Here is a 20,819-nt window from a genome sequence, read left to right on the forward strand (position 1 = left end):
CATTGTGCCAGTGCAGGTACGATGTCACTTTGCTCCACAGAATCAGAGATGGGCTTGCTCCCTTCTCCATGGACAGTCAAATGCACTGATGTGTTGAACATGCAGCCGTTAGATCACACTGAGGGATAAAGCTGGGGAAGACCATGGAGAACAGTGTCCATATCAACCTGGTGCTGTGTAATAATGTATGTTAGTGGGTTGGTTTTTCTCCTAAGCCTTTTCAGTTGAACAAGGAGCACAACATTGTGCCAAGTTGCAGGATAAACCAGATGAAAAGAGTGACTACGCTAAGCAGAGCACCTCCTGGGAAAGCTGGGCAATTTGTCCTACTGATGGAATGAGGAGTTTACGTCTATTTGCAATAGATAAGAGTTTCTGATTACAGAGCGCAGTGGCCAAAGCCATGGGTGATCCATCACTCTGGGAGTCTGAGCTTATGAACCCTCATTCTCTATGCCAGTTTTAATTTCTCTGCCCTTTGTTTTGAGGCCTCATCTCTTGTTTAATAGATTGTTAGCTCTTTGAAGGGAAACTTGCTCTCTACCATGTGCTTGTTTTTACAGTTCCACTTCCTTTGTATTTCACTTGCTGACTTTGCTCCCAGAAGTATGCTTGCCCTCTCTATCTTGTCATAGAAAGTAAAGGGAGAGAATAAACAAATAAAAATGCTTGAATGCAACAGAGAAAAGACTGGGGACAGAGTTGTTTTGTCTGAAGTTTGCTAAGTATTATCAGGCAGCCTATAAGAAATAATGTGTCAGGTTGAATACTGAACACCAGGTTGATTGCAAAGCACAAGTTAAGCAAGTAACTTTCCCAAGCGTGTTGCTTTACTCTTTCCCATTTATTGATACCTTGAGTACAAACTCACAAATTGGATTCAACATATGGTTGGCCAACCTAAAACAGCGGAGGACAATAGCAGATAAGGAGCTGCGCATTGGTTCCTACTACTGTAGATAGAGTTGGTGATATTTTATTCTGTGCTCTAGGTTTGCCATTGAGACTTCCTTGTAGAAAAGCCAGGTGGGAAGAGTATAAAGGTTTTGCTACCTATAGGAGTGCTTTGAACGGTCAGGACCTGGAGTCGTTTTATTCAGCTGTAACAGTATAGTTAGAATGTCACAGACTTCTACATGAAAGAATATTTTGCCTAAAAGCATTTTCTTTCCACTTAGACCCAGGACTTTTTCAGAAGCCTTGAGTGCAACTACATCAAGGTATATCTGCATTGAAACTCTATCAGAAGTTTATAGTAGGTGAGAAATTGTAGCATGGCACACTATAAGGAAAGAGAGGAGAGATGGGGTTTTTGCTGGTTTTTGGGTTTTTTTTAAATGAAAGCTCCTAACTGTGTAGCATTTCTGGACAAAATCTTCATACTTGGAACAATTTTTTTCAGGAAAATTTAACAAGAAATCTGTGTTTTAAAGCAATGCTCAGTCACAATGTGATGAATTCAGTTAGCCTGAGTGTGCCAGAGTAGATTGAGAAGACAGTTCAGACACTTTTGTCAGACCTGCAATACAAGAGGCATCACCCTGACAGAGACAGTTTGAAATTCTAATGTGATGTTCTCTGCTGATGCTCTGTATAATACGTGGAGAATACAAACTGCTTTGTGTTGAGGGGATGTGGGGGGATAAGCAGTTTCCTGTCCCGAGGGAACTTGGATATGTCTTCTTACCCTCATCATACTATGTCCCAGTGTGTATCACAAATGTGGTTTCCTTCCTTCAGTGAACAAGGAGTTTCCAATAACTAGTGTATGAATTCCTATTACAAGTCTCCCTGTATTTTTCCAGTAGCTGCTAGGGACAGATTGTGGGCAAGCAGTGGGAGAGAATGGGCCACATACAATATGACGGACACCATAGCCCATCTTTCACCAAGGTAAAGAGCTACCACACTGTTGCTCAAATTGATAAGAAGCAAATCACCAGGGTCACTCTTTGGTGAGGAATGTACGTTTCAGTTTAGGTTTAAATCCATGCTTCATGAAACTATGAAAAGAGACGATTAGTTGTATTTTGGTCAACATTCATTGTGACACATCAGCAGACTTGGCTTGTAGATCACAAAAGCAAAACTAGAACCTAGAGAAAAGCAAAGCATGTGTATGGAAAGTGCATACCTGAAGCTGATACTTAGGGGGAACAAACCTACTTACTGTTTCTCTCTTGCTGTGGTTACAGGATAGGGGCTATAACCCATGAGTTGTTCTCAAGTGTAATTCTTAAGTATCAGTCTGGCTTTCCCTCACCTTTCTGATTTCTCAATACTTTGGGACTTAGTCTCTAGGTATGAATGGCTTGAATGCTGTTCATTAGCTTAACAAGTCCAACTCTGTACAAGGCTGTCAAAATAGGTTGAAGAGGATCTTCAGAACTCAACAACAGGCTTTCATTCAAAAAGAAGACCATACAAACTATATAGGCTGTTATTCATTCTTTACCTAATCCTTAGTCTTTTTTTATATGCTTAGGGACACTTCGTTTAGCCAAGATTTTATTCCTGGGAGAGAGCATTGTGAAAAGATTTATCACCCAAGCTTGACTGTTTCTGCTGCCTTTTCTTCCTCTCCCGCTAAAAGCCTGTAAGCTCTTGCTGATAGTCCCTGGACCATCTCTGGACTGTCTGTCCTCAGCTTTTTCTAGGCAAGTGTCCTGTTTTTCTTGGTAGCCTCTATACTCTGAGTAATGCCTTCAGAATAGCTGACCTTGCAGGCTTGGCTGGGAGCAGGTGTGCATGTTCCTTCTCCCCAGTCAGCTTCCTGCTTGTTTATTGAGAGTTTCTTATTTTTTCCATTGTTTCTGCTTTCCTGTGTGCTTTTGGAGTTGGGGTTTTTTTTAGGAATCTGTAGTTTGGTTTATTCCACAGTAACTCATTACAAATAAACATATCAGGCATGTGCTTTATTAAGAAAAGAATTCAATTTCTGGACTCCTGTGGACTCATTTGAAAATCAAAACCCTGCAGAGTGTTTTTTTTAATTAAGCTGATGAGTTTACCTTCTTACATCAAAAAAGAAATCAAAGAATTCGCAAGTTATGATTCAGTGTCCAGCTGTCACTAAGCATTTTAATAATGATTTTCTGTCAGCTCTCCTCCTTTAAAAAACTTTTGAAGAATTTGAGTTACACCTCATCTCCCTCCTAATCCTTAGAGTAAAAACCAATCCTAAATTCAACAATAGACAAATAATTCTTCCTGCCTTGATCAGCAAAATTTGTTCTCTTCCAAAAATTTCTGTAGAGTTTGGGTTTTTTTTCTAAAGGGAAAGCTCATTTTTTACTGCTTGATATCTAATTGCTATCCTTTGAAAGAACACCAAGAATGTTCCCTGTTTGTTGGATAAGAAACACAAATTATTAGTGAGCATGTTCAGTCCTGTATAAGTTATTGGCATTGGTGTGGAGTGAGCAGGTAGGAATTTATCTTGGGGACATGCTGTTAGGTAAAAACTTACATTGTTTATTTTCTTAGCCTGATACTTTTCACATAAACTTTTCATCAGGTTTTAATTATAAGAAAGACCTTAAACCTTCTACTTTAAAATAATGACTTGACAGGAGAGAAATTGTTTTCTGGTTTGATGTTAGCATTGCAATCTTCCTCAGTTTTGGAGCCTCATGGCTTTTTTATCTTTTGAGTATGCTTTTCCAGCTTTGCTGTTTGCTTTTCTTGCTTTGCTTTTGCTGACATGCTCGTCCTCTTTATGATTTAAAACAAAAGCAAAAAACAGCTCACAGAAGCAGCTGATAACATTCTTTTTCTTAGACTTACTCTTCCCTGCAGTCTTTCCACTGAGAGGTGCTTAAACCCTGGCAGAAGATAGGGAACACTATTATTAAAAATGAGACATAGTGGCTTATCAGCAAAGTGTATCATCTAACGCTTCTAGTCATCCTTCCCAGTTATTACTTAAAACAAGTTACTTACACTGATGTGATCCAACCAGCAGCTCTTCAAATAAAGATATATATACTCTTCTCTTTCCTGTGGCTTTTCTTGGGGAACATTGCCTGTTCAGAGCTGCCACCACATCGACACAGGAGTAGGAAACAGGCTGTGTGCTGCAAACCACCCTACAAGGGTGGTCTTCAAACAGATTCAGCAGCAGCAGAAGTGGGATCACTCTGGATTAAACCTGCTTCACTATTCTCCTGCTTCACAAATGGGAACAGCTAAATAGTCCACACAACTTGCTGCGTTTTCTACAGCTGACTAAGGACAACTGGTTAAAAGGCAACATCTAATGTGCTTCCAGTTGTGTGCCAGGTGGTCAGTGTGTGACAACTTCTTTAACCATAAGTGACTTTTGTTGGCTGCCATGTGTTTTGCATACTGTCTCCTCATGTACTTGTCCCGAAACCATAGAAATATGCAGACAAACAGTGCAAGGCAGTAAACTAAAGGCAGACTTATTTCAATGTACAGTTATGGTAGTTATTAAAAGATTTGCACAAAACAAAGTAATTAATCAAAACATGTTGTTAGTGTCTTTTAGACATGATAAATGGCCTTTTTCAGACTTGGGAAGGCAGACAGCTATATAGACATGTGAAAGATAGAGAAGCTCTTCACTAGGGATGTCCCCATGGAGAAGGGATCTGTTGGATGCTTTGGAATGGGCTGGTGTGAGGTGTGTGTAGCACAAGCCTGCAAAGCACAAGGCCTTGTGCTTTTTCTTCTCATTCCACCTCAGGCCAACCCTACGTAATACTTACTTTTCTGTGAATAAAGCCAAGTGAAGGAAGCAGGAGAAGGATTTGGGAATGGGGGACCTGCTGCCGTTTTTGTTATGACATTTCGCATACCTCTTACCTTTCAAATAAATGTTCCTGTTCACTTAGTCTGTGTGACTTTTGTGTAAATTGGAAACCTCATTCATTTAAAAAAACAGGCAATGTTAATACACCACGCTTTCACTGAAAATAGTACTGGTTGCTGAAGTAATAGCTCTTGATGAAACAGAGCTCTGCTCTGGGGAAGCGGAGTTCCTACTCTTCAAATACTGCAACGCTGTTCTGGGAATATCATACAGCTCAAAGGGCTTGTTTTTTGGTACGGCACTTCACTATAGCTGCTTTTTCTACAGTGAGGAGAACTTATGCAGTCCTTCTGAGATCCTGTGCATTCCTTGCCTTTCATCATTCGATATGCGTTGTCAGCCTAGCTGGCATACAAACGAACCTGTGTGCAGGTGCACTGAATGCACAAACAAACAGCTCGTTTCTCTGAAACACTAGCTTGAAATCTCTCTTTCCTTCCAGATGTCCACACAGAAGCAGTCCAGGCAGCCCTTGCTAAACATAAAGAAAGGAAAATGGCAGTCCCCATGCCCTCCAAACGACGTTCATTGGTGGTCCAAACATCAATGGATGCCTACACACCTCCAGGTGAGCATCTCTGTGCATTTTATAAGAATTTTAAAAATGGTTCTTTGTGCTGCTAGGAACTAATAATCTGCCTGCATAGATAGTAACGGAAATGTCATTTGAAGCACGCTGGGCAGAAAACATTGAGATATGTTTGAAGAGGAGAAGGAGAACTGAATGGTTGGAAAGTCAACTGGGGCAGTTCGCATGATTGCTTTGCCCTTGGTGGTACCTCAACTTGCGTTGGTCCTTTTGGTTTTATGAGGACCTAACTATGGCCAGCTTGTCATATTTTCTGTGACTCAAAGTTCCTTTCAAGTTTCTAGTTTATTCCCTAACACTGTAATGGAACATTGTCTTTACAATTAGTCATGCCATCCGTTTTCAAATGTATCTACTCTTTTACCTACTAGACTGTGAAAATACCCTACATCTCATGCATTCTCATACTTGCTGGATCCAGACTTTGTGGAGTGAGCTTGGGAAAGTATTTTGGGTATTCTGTACTCTTAATACATGGTTGGAGATCTTCAGAAGATTCTCAAGCTGTATTATAAAGGAAGACTCTTTTATTACCCTTATTTTTGTACAGTAATACACAAGCCATGGCCTTAGAGCAGGACAGTTCTCTTGGTGCGCAGTTAGCAATTGACTTCATTTCAGGGCTTTCAGTATTACAGACTTTTCTTGTTATGTTTGCCTACCTTCATGAGTTTTTCGTATTGGCATTTTTCTTTAGATTTCTAATATGAACATGCCTTATTTCTATTAAGAAAACTCAAAAGCACTGCAAGTTAACAGGCTGTTTTTAATTACTAGATACTTCTTCTGGTTCAGAAGATGAAGGCTCCGTACAGGGCGACTCCCAGGGAACTCCCACCTCAAGTCAGGGGAGTATAAACATGGAACATTGGATCAGTCAAGCGATCCACGGCTCTACCACGTCAACCACTTCCTCCTCCTCAACACAAAGTGGAGGCAGTGGTGCTGCACACAGACTAGCTGATGTTATGGCTCAAACGCATATAGGTTAGTATACGGACACTTTGAGTATGTTCAGTTTAACATGAATTTTGTCTCTCACATTGAGCTGATGCTGCTGTATGAAGTCTTACAAAAGTCTTTCCTGTGCTTTTCTTCTTTTCTTTTTTCTATTTACATATATTATATGGAGGGATAGTCCTATATTCTTATTTTCTGAGAAAATGAAAAAAAAAGTAACAATTTAGATTTGGGGGTAACCTTATGTTGTGGCAAGCAGGGTCTAGCTGTTGGCTCCCAGTATCTTAAAATGTGCAGTTGCATGACTTCTATTACTTAATGCTAAAGAAGATCTCTGTAGAATCCATCAGTAAGGAAAATCAGTGCATGCAGCATTAGGGATTGCTTGCACAGGAGTTTCCCCTAGTGCTGCACCACTTTAATTGCATAGTTTGAGTGATTTTTGATAATCCTGTTAAGAGTAGGTCCACTTAAACATATTTTTTTCCGCCCTTAATTGAATCTAGAATACTTGGGCTGGGATATCTAGCTATTATAATCCTTGGGGAAAATCTACTGTATACCTTCGGAGAAGAGGTCTGTTGTTATTATTAGTAGTAGCTTGTTTATATCCTTTGGAAAGATCCTAGGAAGTCAAAGCTTTCTTTCCATTAGGGCTAAGCTTCGCAGACATTAATTATTTCTGAATATTGTGCCATTGACATTAGTCTTCATTAAAATAAGGCAGCTATTCAATTAGGCATGTGGAAGGCAAGGCTTGTTTTCCCTTCATTCTCCAGTAACTGCTGTTTATCATATGAGGCATCTGCTTTGGGTGCATTCAGAACATGGTTTAGTGGGCATGGTTGATGGTTGGACTCGATGATCTTGAAAGTCTTTTCCAACCTAAATGATTCTATGATTCTTACTGGGGCTGTGTATTTTGGGTTGTCTCACTGAAAAACTTTTGGAATCTGTATTGGGACAGATAAAGCAACCTTGCCACTGTTCTACTACACATATGAAATGCAGTTTTGTGTGACTGTTCCTCAACTGATCATTCCTTTTCAAGTATATGTAATGAGATACATGAAAGTATCTATCTTAAATGTTCCTGACTTTATGTGCTGGAACAGTGGTCTGTATCCCTTTTTTTGTTCTGAGTATAGCTTGATGTAACACCTGTATTTTCAGATAAGTAATCCTCTCATCATGGTCTGGAATTGCTGAATTGCAGTCAGGGGAAGAATTTCTATTGTATTCTTAAATTCATGCTAAATGAATAGCTTAGAACCTTGTTTTAGAAACACATACACTTCTGAACACATTAATCATTGCATTTGGTTATTTTCTGTGACTTCATCTTGAAATGCTAGAGGAAATTATAGCACAGAGAATTAAATTTATCCAAACTCTGAAAGGTTGCATTACTCACACACCAAGTCTTAATGTATCTTTAAATATAGCTTCTTTATAATGTGACATTTCAGTAATTTTAAATCTGGCACAGTGAGTCTTCTTTTATAATCACTGAGTTTGTGGTAAATAATACAACATTTATAGAGCTAAATTAAGATGGCAGTATTCTGCAGAAGAGGAAAAATACTTCTTTTACTTGTTTTATTTTGCCTTGTTGTTGTTGACTGGAAGGATCTCTCCTTTGAAGGAAGCAGTTAAGCTTACCTCGGTTGTATACATATTTTTATCCATTCTGATAATAAGATAACCTTAAATTGCATTTGTAGTTGGATAGTAGTTGTGATGTAGTAATGCAAAGGTCATTTGGATACAAAATATGAGTGATACCTGCTGACAGATTGAGACTGTGATCTTAAGGTTGCCATCAGTCGTTGTTGCTAAAATCACTGGAAATATAAGAAGCTACACAGAAGATGACTATAAGATGTATTCTTCATGGATGAGCTGCTTTCTGTAAGAATTTGAAATTAAATGGCTCTTTTTTCTTTTCAATCTGAGGAGACGGGTTTTGCACTTAAATCTATTCTAAGAGCTAACAGATTTGAAGTATTCCCACAGATAGCCTTGCTCTTTCAGAACAGAGATGAATAATCCTCTTTGGGAGGAGAGAAGGTGGTAGGGAAGAATAATCCTGTTCTCTGAAGCTCCTCATCTACTGGAGACAATTTGTTCTTGATCACAAAGAACATGTATTCCCATGGCTTGATGTTTTTTTGGTCCAGGGAGTTGTACTCCAGAGACAGATCAGTCTGCAGGAGAAGAATCATCTGTAAATATGTAAGGACATACTGCCGTACTCTGAAGATGCCAGTTCTGATAAATACAAATTTAAGGGTCAATGGGAAAGACCTTTAATGATAACAAAAAAATGCCCTCCATTCTGATATCCAGTAGAATTTGGCCTCCAGAGTGCATCACAGAATCAAAGGGAGATTTTTCCAGTTTAAGTACTGTAATGCAGTCCTGAGAAGGGATTTGATAAAAAGCTTTGGCTATAATATAATCAGAGTTCAGCTTTGTGGATCATTTAGATAATTTGCATAAGCTATTATATGCTTTTAATGTTATACTGTTCATTTAATTTGGCTGCTGCTGCTGCTCTATTATGGCCAAAGTTCTAGTTTAGGGTAGATATCCTTTAAATATTTATTCTCAGCTTTTAAGACACTGAGGGGTGTGTACTAAGCTACACGGAGAATCTCTAGTTTGGTGTGGGTATCACAATTGTGTTGAGTAATTCTTGAACTTAGAGGTCAAACCAGTGAAATCTGTAAAAAATAACTAATGTTGTGACCCATCTTTGGGTCAGTACTGTATATACTTCTAAGGTCTTTAAGCTTTCATTTTTGTATTGTATTTTTTGGATCTATATGTATATAAAAATCAGGAAAAGAAAGCACATCCAAAAGCTCAGAAAGTTCATCTAATGAAAACCACACAGTGCTTACCTATGATTGTAAAATTATATAAAGAGTTAAACTTCTCACTACAAAATTTTGATCCTGTAGGTGCATTTAATGTTTCTTTTATATGCTTCAAATATGTTTCTGTTTGAAAATCAAAGGCCTCTAACCAAATTAAAAGCTACATAGATTTCTAATAAAGTAAATGTAAAAGCATGTGCCATAAGGCATGACTGATAGTTCTCTGACAACCTGAAAATTCTTCTGTGTTCTGAGGGTGAATATTAACTTATAATACAGGAGACTATTTTAAAATACTCTCTGTCACCTGGACATCAGTACGGGAGAAACCCAGCTGATGGACAAAACTACAACTCAGACTCTGGATTTCCCTTCCCTGACAACCAGAAGGGCCAGCTTGTTTGGAAGAAAAAGCTACATTTTCTTCAAGTATAGTATTGCAGGGATGCTTTTTGAGTTCCTGGAGACTTTTCAAATACATGGTGCTTATGTGTGCTTCCAAACTCCCACTGGAAAGTATTCCTCCACCTCTTTGCTTCTTCTCAGACATGGGGCTCTGTCAATGCACTCACTCTATCCCTACATGAATGTGCTCTCCATTGTTGGTTCTTTCTGATTTTCATGAAATGGAGTAAATTATATCACTCTAGTGGCAGAAATGAAGAGAGCCTTAACTGGAAACAGCTGTTCTGTCTGTGATCTTCTAATGCAAGAATATTGGAAGAGATGAGAAGAGGAGGTGACGCAAATATGTATGTTTGATGGAGGAAATGCTTTGAAGTCATGCGGCTGTCACAGTTTCTACTTTTTAGTCAACAGATGTGTCAGGATCATTATTCTTAACTAAACCTCAAATAGTGCTTCAAGTTACCTGATGTAAGACCAAGCAGCTCTATACAGATTGTGTCCATAGTCTAAGCCTGGATTGACTGTTCTATACAAAAAAGGGTACATTTCACATAACATAACAATTACCTTTTTCTTTAGAAGTCATTCAGACCAAATTTTTGTCTGTATGGCTTTCATTTCTCCAACCTGGACTCTGAGAAGGGAACCGACTGAGGATTTGTAAATCTAATGGATGAAACTTACAGTTGTAGATATTGCCATAAGACATCTGTTAAGCAGATACTATAAAGGAACACAGCAAGACAAACCTTAATGTTCTTCTTCTGCTGGATAAGAGTTGTTCTTAATAGACATGCAAATAACAGATGGGCAGCCAAAGTACTAAACCCCCAATCTCTGGCCAGCCAGTGGTGGCCACCTTGGGAAGAGAGTTTCTTTTAGGTAATTTCGAGTGCCAGTGCTGCTGTTCAAAAGCAAACCCCTTTACAAAAGAGCAGGAAGCTTCTTTCTCGTGTTATTTCACCCTACTCGGCACCATGTGTTACAAAGAAGTATTTGATTTCGGATGTATAGATCTGAAGTGAGAACGTCTCTGCTTTGTGGTGCTTTGGATCACCTATCTATCTTCTCTCTCATGCATTAAAAAAAATAATTTGGCTCAGTGCTAAAACCTGAAAGGAGATACTTTAACTCCAATTCATTTTGCCTTGTAAAGTCTGAAAGATGGAAATACTTCACTGGAAATATGTAAACAATTATAGATAACTTTAAAAATACTTTCTCATGTTACTAATAGCTGACTAAGTACAATTATTTTCTTAGTCATGATCTCCTCCTAGTTGCACAGCACAACTGCATTATAAGTAAAAGATAAAAAGATAAACATCAGCATTTTTTAATTGACTTAGTTATTGGGTAATTCAATCAGGATCTATAAAAAGCTCTTGCCAAGTGGCAAGAGAGGGCAAAAATTGTGCTGAGTCTAAAGTAGTTGATAATGACAAGACATCTAAAATGAAGACGTTATTCAAATGAATTACCAGCATAAGCTTCATTGTCCAAGCTATTATATTTCATTTGGTCACTTATAGCACAATATAAGGTGTTTGTTTCAGTAAAATTGTAACAAAGGATGTGATCAGAATCAAAAGGCTCAACTGGACATGTGTAGGATGCAAGACGTTTTTCAGTTGCATGATAAAAGCCATCTTGTGTTTTCCCCAACCAAATACTGTGGTTGGGTGATAAGGTTGAGTCCTTATGATGTTCATGAATATAAACATTAACTAACAACTACAGCCATTAATATCATGTCTTAATTTTTCATTATGATTTTCCGTCAAATGCTACTTTCATATAAGAAGTATGCAAAATAGGCATCTACTATAACATCCTGTTACTGTATGTGTAGCCTTAAAAATTAGTTATCTGTGTTGATGGTGCATGAACTTGGGATTGAACGCACAAGAATTACAATGATCCAAAGTTCAAGACTCATGAAAATGCTTTATAATTACATTTGAGGTGAAATTTACTGTAGAAGTTGGTGTTGTAGCAGAGTTATGGCACCATAATGCTTATAGGACATATTTACTAAAAAGCACATCTTGAAAATAGTATTGGAACCAGATTAAGTTTTTCCAGAATTTTTGCATTTTTAAAGACTCTTACACTATTGTGAAATGGAGTGTATTCCTCTTCAATTCAGTGGCAGTAGAATGAAGACCTGCCTTCTTTTGTATCTCAGAGGCTGCTGGGGATCATATATGTCAATCTAGAGAGAAGTTGTTACTTGCTCATGGTATTTATCTCCATCTACTCTAATGCTGATAAAAACCTGGAAAAAAATTATGAGACAACACATAAAAATAGTACAAATACGTAGGTAATACAGATTCAGACTTGAAAACATGGGAAAACAAACTGTAGTGGCATGCTGAGTTATCAGGCTATGAAAGAGAAAGATTAGCTCTGTGGAATTGTTTAGCAGTGCTGGCATGAGTCAGACAAAATTGTGGTTGCCTTCTGGAAGGCAAGTTTTTGTTATGAGGAAGAATTGAAGTAGCTCTGTCTAAAAATAGTAGACAAGCAAGTGTCCATGCAGAATGCAAAGTTCATGTTTCTTTACATTTTATTTCTTTGCCCTGGATTCCAACCCTGCTATGATTGATTTTTTTTTCCTAATATATGAACAAATTTCTTTCTTAACTAAAATTGGCATATTCAAAATACAGAGGTTATAAAAGGGATATGCATTGGCACTTGCAAGTGATTGACAATATGCTGTATTCTTTTTATTTAGAAAAAAACAAATAATCTGTCAGAAGTATATTTGTCTGCATCTTTTCTTTTTGAGGCTGTTCACAAGCTTTCATTCACTTAGTATAAAATTAAATGTCAGTGGAGAACCTACAACCTAATTGTATCATTTTTTTTTAGCTTCTGGCAGATATACAGCCCCTGTTTTAATCAGTGGGAACTTTATTTATTAAAATCATTCTGTGCATTATAGTTGCATACATTCATTTTGTGCATTAACACCTGTTCAGATGTTGGGAAAAAAAAAATCAAATGGTATCCTTTCCTCTCCCCTTTGCTTTTCTGCCCTTCAGCACTGGAGGTACACGGTTAAACCTTTTAACTTACTTTTCACAGAAAATCATTCTGCCCCTCCAGATGTTACCACTTACACCTCAGAACACTCAATACAAGTAGAAAGACCACAAGGATCAACGGCGCGGGTGGCACCAAAGTATGGAAATGCTGAACTTATGGAGACTGGTGATGGTATGTCACAAAGCAAAACTAGTTTTTTTCTGAGTATCATAACTTTTTTAGTGGTTACTGTATGCATCTGCTCTTGGTTTCTTCTGGGCACTTTTCACTTATAAACAAGTACAAAGTTGCAGCATCTTTACAGTCTTAAAATAAACTGGTGTAAATGAAGCAGACATAGGGAGATATTTCTTAATCAGCAGAGCTGACTCCCTGTAGAAATTGTTTGGCAAAAGAAGGCAGTGAATCTCTTTAGATCTGCTTTTATCATGCTGCCTGGTTACAGCTAGTCTGGTTTTTAAATGGCAAGGAACGTGACATGCTAGGATGGCTACACCTTGAAAAGTGACGTGTTTGAAGTTCTATTTTCTGAGGGTTTGTTTTGTTTTGTTTTGTTTTTGAAAAACAGTTATTTGTAAAGCCTTTCTTGTTTACTGCTCCTCTTTTCTAAAACTTATTAAACAGTATTTCAGCAGGTTATGGAATTGTTGACTGAGTGTATCGCATCTAAACTTAGTAGCTTCAGCTCTAAAATCCACTTGATAAAAGTTTTGAAACCAACCTTATGGAAGTGTAGGAAGTTGAAATTTCTGCAATACAGTGACAGAAAGCTATTTGTCCAGGAACAGATGACATGAACGTTGCAGAGGCTTTACACTCGACTAGGGAAAAGGAAGGGGGAGGTGATTGATGGGATTATACTATAAAAGTGCCCCTTGCCCCACGCTCCTGTTCAGAACTGTGTTTTTCAAAGTGCTGTATGGGCAAGCACCCTCCCTTTGGAGCTTGCTGGCTGGTGGGGTTGGCTGTAGGGATGTTCAGAGAATACAGAGTCATGCTGAAGTAATACAAAGATGTGAACCATGTTTAAGATGGATACCGGACAGCTGTCCACTACAGTGTAAAGAGCAACCCAGAATAAACGATGGGGCAGAGCCTATTACCCACACTCCTTGCTGAGCTGCCGTCTAGTGAGTCAATGTTGGTATGACCAGTGAGCACAGGGAGAGCCAGTGCCTGTCTTCTCACTGACCATTGCCAATGCCATCTAGAAGAGTTCACTAAGGTTACTGACATTTGCTGTAGGGAGGGTTTTTTCCACTGTCCTTCTCTCCCTCAGGCTATTTGCTGTTTCCCCTCTAATTTTGCAAGCTCACTCTGACATTGTGTTGTTTTTATTTAAACCAGGCATCATTGTTCCTTTTTGCTGAAATGATCTTAATGTCTTAATGTTGAATACTTGAGTCATGGTATGGCATGAAACTATAGTTGTGGTGGCCTTGCAGTCTAGACTTTTTCTTACCCGCTTAACATCTGGTGGTGTTCAGCATAGCGGTCGACTGATGTCTCCATTGATCCCTGTCCTGCAGGAGTACCAGTGAGCAGCAGAGTGTCAGCAAAGATTCAGCAGCTGGTCAATACACTAAAACGGCCCAAACGACCACCATTACGAGAGTTCTTTGTAGATGACTTTGAGGAATTGTTAGAAGGTAAAATGACTGTTTTTCAAAAGATTTGGGGATCTCTTATTAAAACTTTGTAAAATGTTTGTCTCACACACTGACTTTCTAGAAAGCTAAGTAAGCCCTCCCTGTACTGGCAAGTACCAAAAAGCATCAGTATTCAGTGGAATCTGTTTGTAGTGAGCTTGGACATAGTGCTGTAGAGTCAAAAGTCCCTCTTGTTTGCTCAGCTCCTGGGTCTGCTTGCAAAGAAACGACAGAAGGGCGTGGAGGGAAGATTTGCTTTGAGAACATTCAGCTGTGGGTTACAGCCATTGCTTTTGAACACCAATATGAGAAAAACTGTCAGTGAGGGAGCACGTTAAATGTTTTACACATCCTTTGTGTAACAGAGAATCATCGAAAAAAATGAACTAAATGTAAGATAGAAACAAGGATGAAGTCAATAAATGGAAATTTTTTTTAAGGAGGCCAGTGCTTTGAGAATTAAGATTTGCCAGCATGTGGAGATTTAAATAGTCTTCATAGTAGTTTATAAGAAAGCACTGTAACAGAACGTGACTTAAATCAATCTGTTACTGATGACTTGTTAAAGTACATTTTTTCAGTAGTTCTGCAGTTCATCTCATTACTGCATTTTTGCCAGGAAAAAGTATTCTCCACCCCTCTTTAGGAATAAAGAAAGGTTTATTATTTCGAAGATGAATATATGCATGCTGCCTCAGCAGTTTCTTTCCCTGCTTGTAGAGCTAGTGTAAGGATAAGCACGTGCATTTCTGAGATGTTTCAGTTGCTTCATCTCTGTTAAAGTTAAAAGTTAATTATTCTGTTATATTTCTCTGTTGCTTCTCAATACCTTCTAACATGTTATTATTTTCAGGATATTTTGCAAAGGTAGCTTATTCTCTTGGTTACACAGGTGTACACAGGGTATAGAATTTACATGGTAACTGTATATCTTTTCATAATCATAAGTCCAACAGCCAGATCCAAACCAGCCAAAGCCGGAAGGAGCTCAGATGTTGGCTATGCGTGGGGAACAATTAGGTGTGGTTACAAATTGGCCGCCTTCTCTGGAAGCAGCTTTGCAGCGATGGGGGACCATCTCACCGAAAGCTCCTTGCCTAACCACTATGGATACTAATGGAAAACCACTGTATATTCTCACTTACGGTGAGCGCTCTTCAAACTCCTTGTGCTTTTATATATTGTATACAGTGTCTGTGTGTATAGTAAATGCATAAATATACAGTGAAAAAAGCCCTCTAATGATGCATTTGTTCCATTTCTGAGTAGGGTAAGACAATTCTGAAACTGTTGGTGTCTGAGTATGAATTGCTGAGATATTCTAGTATGATTTATTTCACAAAGAGGAAAAGAGCTGAGTAGATACACCCATGGAATCACAGATTTTAAATTAAAACCACCTTTTAAATAGAAATACATCCTAGGGCAGATTTTTCCTGAAGATTAACATCTAAATCCATTGCCCTTCGTTATTCCCCAGGCTTTGTTCTGCAAAAGCAGAACCTGGTATACAAAATTCACCAGCTTCCTGAAGAAGTTAAAATAGGATTTTTTTCCATGTTCTACTGACATTGTAGTAAGTGTGATTTGAATTATTCCTCCTGATATGTAGTTGTACAGCTAGCAAATGTACTGCCTTGAAATAGATTTGCCAGGATATATTTCAGTGTGATCTTTGATATGTTGATATAGTTCAATGTGTACTGCCTGACAATCTATTGCAACCAAGAAAGGCCAAATAAAAATAAACAGAAGGATATCTCTGGCAAATAACTCCCATATACCTTCTAATTTTGAGATGTTCAGGGGACATTTGGGAGATGTTCAAAGGAATTATTATGAATAACCATCAAACTTATGAAAGCAGGTTGGACCATTTCTGTATGCTTTTGATAGGGATGTAAAAAATGATTTTGCTTTTTTTATTTCTACCTTCTCAGGGACCTAGAGTTCTGTGCAGAGAATGTTTTTACATGCTGTGATACAGAGGTCTGTCTGTTTTGTTCAGTGCTGAATGCTCCTTTCCATTCAGGAGTCCGACTGAGTGATGGTCCCTGGCCAAAAAAATGTCTGCTGCAAGTTTGGCATTGCAAATATAGTTAAAGGCTTTTAAAGCATAAGAGAACCTTTGCAACTGAAGGTCATGCATGAAACATTTTCCCTTCAGGTACCTTAGAGTTTAGAAGTTAAATTAGGGCGCAAACATATGATTCACCATTGATCAATGTTTTTCTTCCTTAAGGACATTTGCTTGGAACTAGAGAAGAACTTTAAAGTTTGCAATTACATGTTTGCAGAAGAGCAATTCATATCATCTACTGAATGCCCTAAATAAATTGGACAGGAAAGGAAATTAAGATGTTAGTGAGAATCAGACCATTTTTCTGAACATGGGACTCTGTCCAGAGAGTCTGAGCATATGTCCTGCTTTGCCTGAAGGGCTGTAGGCTGAGCAAATCAACCTGAGGAACTCATCCACGTGGCTCCCAGAGCCACCTAGCCTGCTTCTCTGTCCTAAACTAACTCTTTCCAAACCCCTCTTCTAAATTGTCCAAATCCTGAGAAAAATGGGACTAAAATTCATGTTTTCATTACTTTCATGGCAGCACTCTAGGATATGATTTTTGCTGTTGCCTTTCAGTAGTTTCTTGAGGTCAGAAAAAATAAGTTCTTTTTTTTTTTCTTTGTTTTTTTTCCTTCTTTTTATAGAGAAAATAAATTACAAACTGCAACATTTCATAGGAGATTTAGTGAATTCTCTGCTAGCTAGATTTCAAGCTGACATTCTTTTTCATGGGAAATGTCCATTCACTGTGCCGCAGTGGTTTTCTTTACTTAAATGACAACTGCTTTTGAAATATCATTAATATTACAGCCACCTGCCATTTTATTGGTGACTTTATGAGTGATTTTGCTGTAACTATTCCACCTTTCATGTCTGTAATGTTTTCTAGCAGTTGTGGTCATGGCATTCTTTAAAGTTGAACATTAATAAACATTAAGCCTTGAACTCAGTAAAGACACTCTTATTCATTAATTTTTATCCCTGTGCATAGTTCCACTGGCCCTACTTGTAATAAACTTCTGAAGGATGAGGTTAACCCACAATCCTACCACATGGTATTAATGTGGCATTTCCTTTCCTCGTGTGTGTGTGTGATGATCAGATGACTAAAACTTTAAAATACCAACACTGAGGACTTTCAGTAGCCTCTGAGTTCGTACCTCACAGTTATTTTCAGGTTCTTTGCCAATTTAAGGAAACACCATTACCAGGATTTCATATGTTCACTACTTTGACAAATATTCAAGGTTTTTAAGAATAATTCTAAGTTTCTAGAGGTTCAATCTTTGACATGTTACCAACATGGTCACTGTGCACCTCTTCTTGAATATTTTATGTCTGTTTACTGTTTCTGCTTTAGTGTCTTCTCACAGCCTCTTGTGTCTTCATGGAAATCCTCTTCATTCATCCTCCCAACTTTCCAGTCAAGAGGAGGCTCCTACATGATGCCTTTTGATCCCTACTTTTTTCATACACAGCATCTTCTCCAGTTTCTTGTCTCTGCATGGATGAATCACAGTCTGCTTATTCCAGACTTCTTTCTGTCTTTCCAAATTGGATTCCAGGGGTGTCTCTGTAGCTGTCAGACAGGTCATAGCCCGTCTAAGTAAAAGTACTTATTCCCTTAACACCAAGCATATTCATCTCCTCCTTTCTGGATCATTGTAGACAATATTGCCATCCTGCCCATCACTCGGGCTGTAACTGGAGTATCATATATGACCTGGACATTTCTTTAGTTTTGTACAGCTGTTCTGTGTCCAAACCTCACAGGTTATTTTGGGAGCAAATCTTTTCAAATGCAGACCTTTTGCTGCATCTACACGGTGAAATCTTATCCCATCTGTCACCTTAGTCTTGATTCTTACAGCAAGCTCTCTCTGGCACTGAAAAATGCAGTGTTGGCCTGTTGCATCTATCCAGCATGCTTTCATACTTGCCCTTGGTGGCCTTGCATGCTGAAAAGGAGCTCTCTGAGAGTCCACAAAATTCTTCTCCAAAGCCTTCCTCACAACTCTTTTGCTGTCCGGTCCAGTGACATCTGAGAGTGGTCAGACCGATAGCCAAGCTATGATATGCCATGGCAGACAGCAGTAGATTAGCATGATAAGACCACCTTACGTGATTTACTGGAATGAATTTCCCTACCTAACAGTGGCTGATGTGGATATGATACAGTTAGTGTGGATTTAAGTGGTGAGTGCTCTAGATTGTGATGTGCTGTTGTGCCGTAAGGGGAACTAGTTTAAAGAAGTTATTCTTTCAGCTGTTGCTTAAAATCGTCACTGCCTTCCCATTCCTCTGCAGGAATTCAGCTAATTTGTAATGCCTTATATCTCCTGTGTCTTTTCCAGCATGTGTTTTGCGCTTTTTGTCTTCATAGCATGTTGGGACTGTTTTCTTCCATGTGTCCCAGCTTACTGTAGATGGAAGAAATGAATAACTGCACTTCTTGAACACTTGATCTTTTATTAAAGCAAGTTTTTGAAGTGGCTTGCCTCAGTTCTTGAAGTTCTCCTCAGTGCCCCAGTTGTAATCTTTATTTAATGTACTCAAAACTCTTAAACTCTTTCTAGTGAATGAAACACTATGAATATTACTTATTTCTCAAATATTTTGTTCCTCTGGGAACTTGGTTAAGTGGAGAACATCTTAGTTAAGTTACTCACAATCCCTTTATAAATCAAATCACTGAATATGCATAAATTGAAATGTCTGAGATATGGGAAGGAAAGGTGTCTTTATTGGGTTTTATGTAAGTCTGAACTCTGACTAGAAACCTAACATGTGCTTTGAGGAAGAGGAAGAGAATTTCTGGCTCAGACAGTTAATCAGAGTAGTCAGGCATCCGGTTTTGGTATTGTTGGTAGTAATAATGAAGTGCTTAGTGATTTCTTAGAGGAAAAAATGTCAATAAAGGACAATTAAATCGTATATAGTAGTTAAGCTATCATAGTTACTTTTTTTAACTTAAAATGATTATTCTAAGAAGAATCAGAAAGGCTGGGGATAAAGTAAAATGCTGAAAGTACTTTGGGAATGAGCAGATTTTGAGCTTTCTTATTGTAACCATTATTAAAAACAACAAAACGAATACCAGTTAACTACATCTGATTCAAAGAATCTCATTTGCTTTATCTAACACTTTCTGTAATCAGATTTTTTTAAAACAATTTTCAGTGGCTCTGATGTATTGTTTCACATGTCAGAGGCCTATTGGAGACAGCAAGGCTAGCAAAAGTAGCAAAGAAAGCTCTGGGGTTAGAGAAGTATTTTTTTCTTCATCTATTTGGATTCTGTGGAAAAAGAAATGCCTGAAAAATGGCTTTTTTTTTTCAAATTAATTGCCGATTAAAAAAAATACTCAAGGCAACTGTAAACATTTTGAGTCCAAAGTCATGCTGCCTTAGCAGGGGTGATGTAGCTTATACTGGAGATACCCTGAGATGGCTGAAACTTAACAACAGACCAAAAATAGCCAACCCGAAGCCATGCTGCAGCTGGCGTGTGACCCGGCCACTCGCGTCCTCCTGCTGCGAGAATCTCGTAGGCCAGGAATTTCACAATTATCAGGAGGAGAGAGAGGGAATCGAGACTCTTCTAACAAAGTAGCTACACAACCAGACTGTCCTTATCCCTGAAATAACTCAGTGCTTACAGAGGCATGGATAGTCATGGTTCAAGTCTCTAGACAGATATCAATGTCATGATTGTTTAAGACTTTAAACCTTTATTTCTTTAATAAAAAGACAGAAAATTACTTTTAAAAATCTGTATTACAAGCTATGATTAAGACTGGAGTATCAAGCACTGTAATAGCAAGGTTACCTCTATTCTGAGTATGTCTGGAGTCTTTTATTCTCTGCAACAGAACATTTTTGTTCTTTTTCTTTGAATTTTTTGTCCCAAAAGACAACAGTTTCATTTGCTGCTCAGGATGGATCTAAAGAGTTTATTAAAAAAGGGTTAACAGAGCAGCAGAACTGCAACTGTTATTTTGCAAAGCAGAAAAAGTGTCCCTTTACCTGCGTAGCATTAGGAAGTTTGCCATTTACACCAGATTTAATAAATAATTTTGTTTGTATTTAATTTAAGAAATGTCATACCTGATATTGAGAAAATGAATATTTGACAAAATTATTTGCAGTTAAACTTTGGCAGTCTCGCAATTGCTGTGCACGGAGATTGGTAAGCAACCACTGGTTTGGCTTTGTTGAGTTAGTGCTGTGTCGTTCTGAAAAGCATCCTGAAGATGATAAGGAAATTGACTGTGGTTTGTTTTCTCTCTGAGTTTTCTCCCTGATGCAGCTTTTCTCTTATAACCTTCTTTACATTCAACACAAACATATAGTCAGTCCTTTTACAGATTTGCGAA

At 38.2% G+C, this 20,819-nt stretch overlaps 1 protein-coding gene across 6 annotated transcripts in view; it reads left to right on the plus strand.

Annotated features, from left to right (window-relative positions):
* The window catches only part of DIP2C (disco interacting protein 2 homolog C), a 337,185-nt gene that overhangs the window by 204,015 nt on the left and 112,351 nt on the right, over positions 1-20,819 (plus strand). For all 6 annotated transcript variants that reach the window (XM_030009286.2, XM_030009287.2, XM_030009289.2 and 3 more), the window contains 5 exons: positions 5,277-5,402; positions 6,201-6,410; positions 12,770-12,901; positions 14,260-14,379; positions 15,328-15,525. In XM_030009286.2, coding sequence (XP_029865146.1) covers positions 5,277-5,402; positions 6,201-6,410; positions 12,770-12,901; positions 14,260-14,379; positions 15,328-15,525 — 786 coding nt within the window. The remainder of the gene's footprint in view (positions 1-5,276; positions 5,403-6,200; positions 6,411-12,769; positions 12,902-14,259; positions 14,380-15,327; positions 15,526-20,819) is intronic.

The sequence above is a fragment of the Aquila chrysaetos genome, chromosome 3 (genome assembly GCF_900496995.4).
Source record: "Aquila chrysaetos chrysaetos chromosome 3, bAquChr1.4, whole genome shotgun sequence".
In the NCBI taxonomy this organism is placed as follows: Eukaryota; Metazoa; Chordata; class Aves; order Accipitriformes; family Accipitridae; genus Aquila; species Aquila chrysaetos.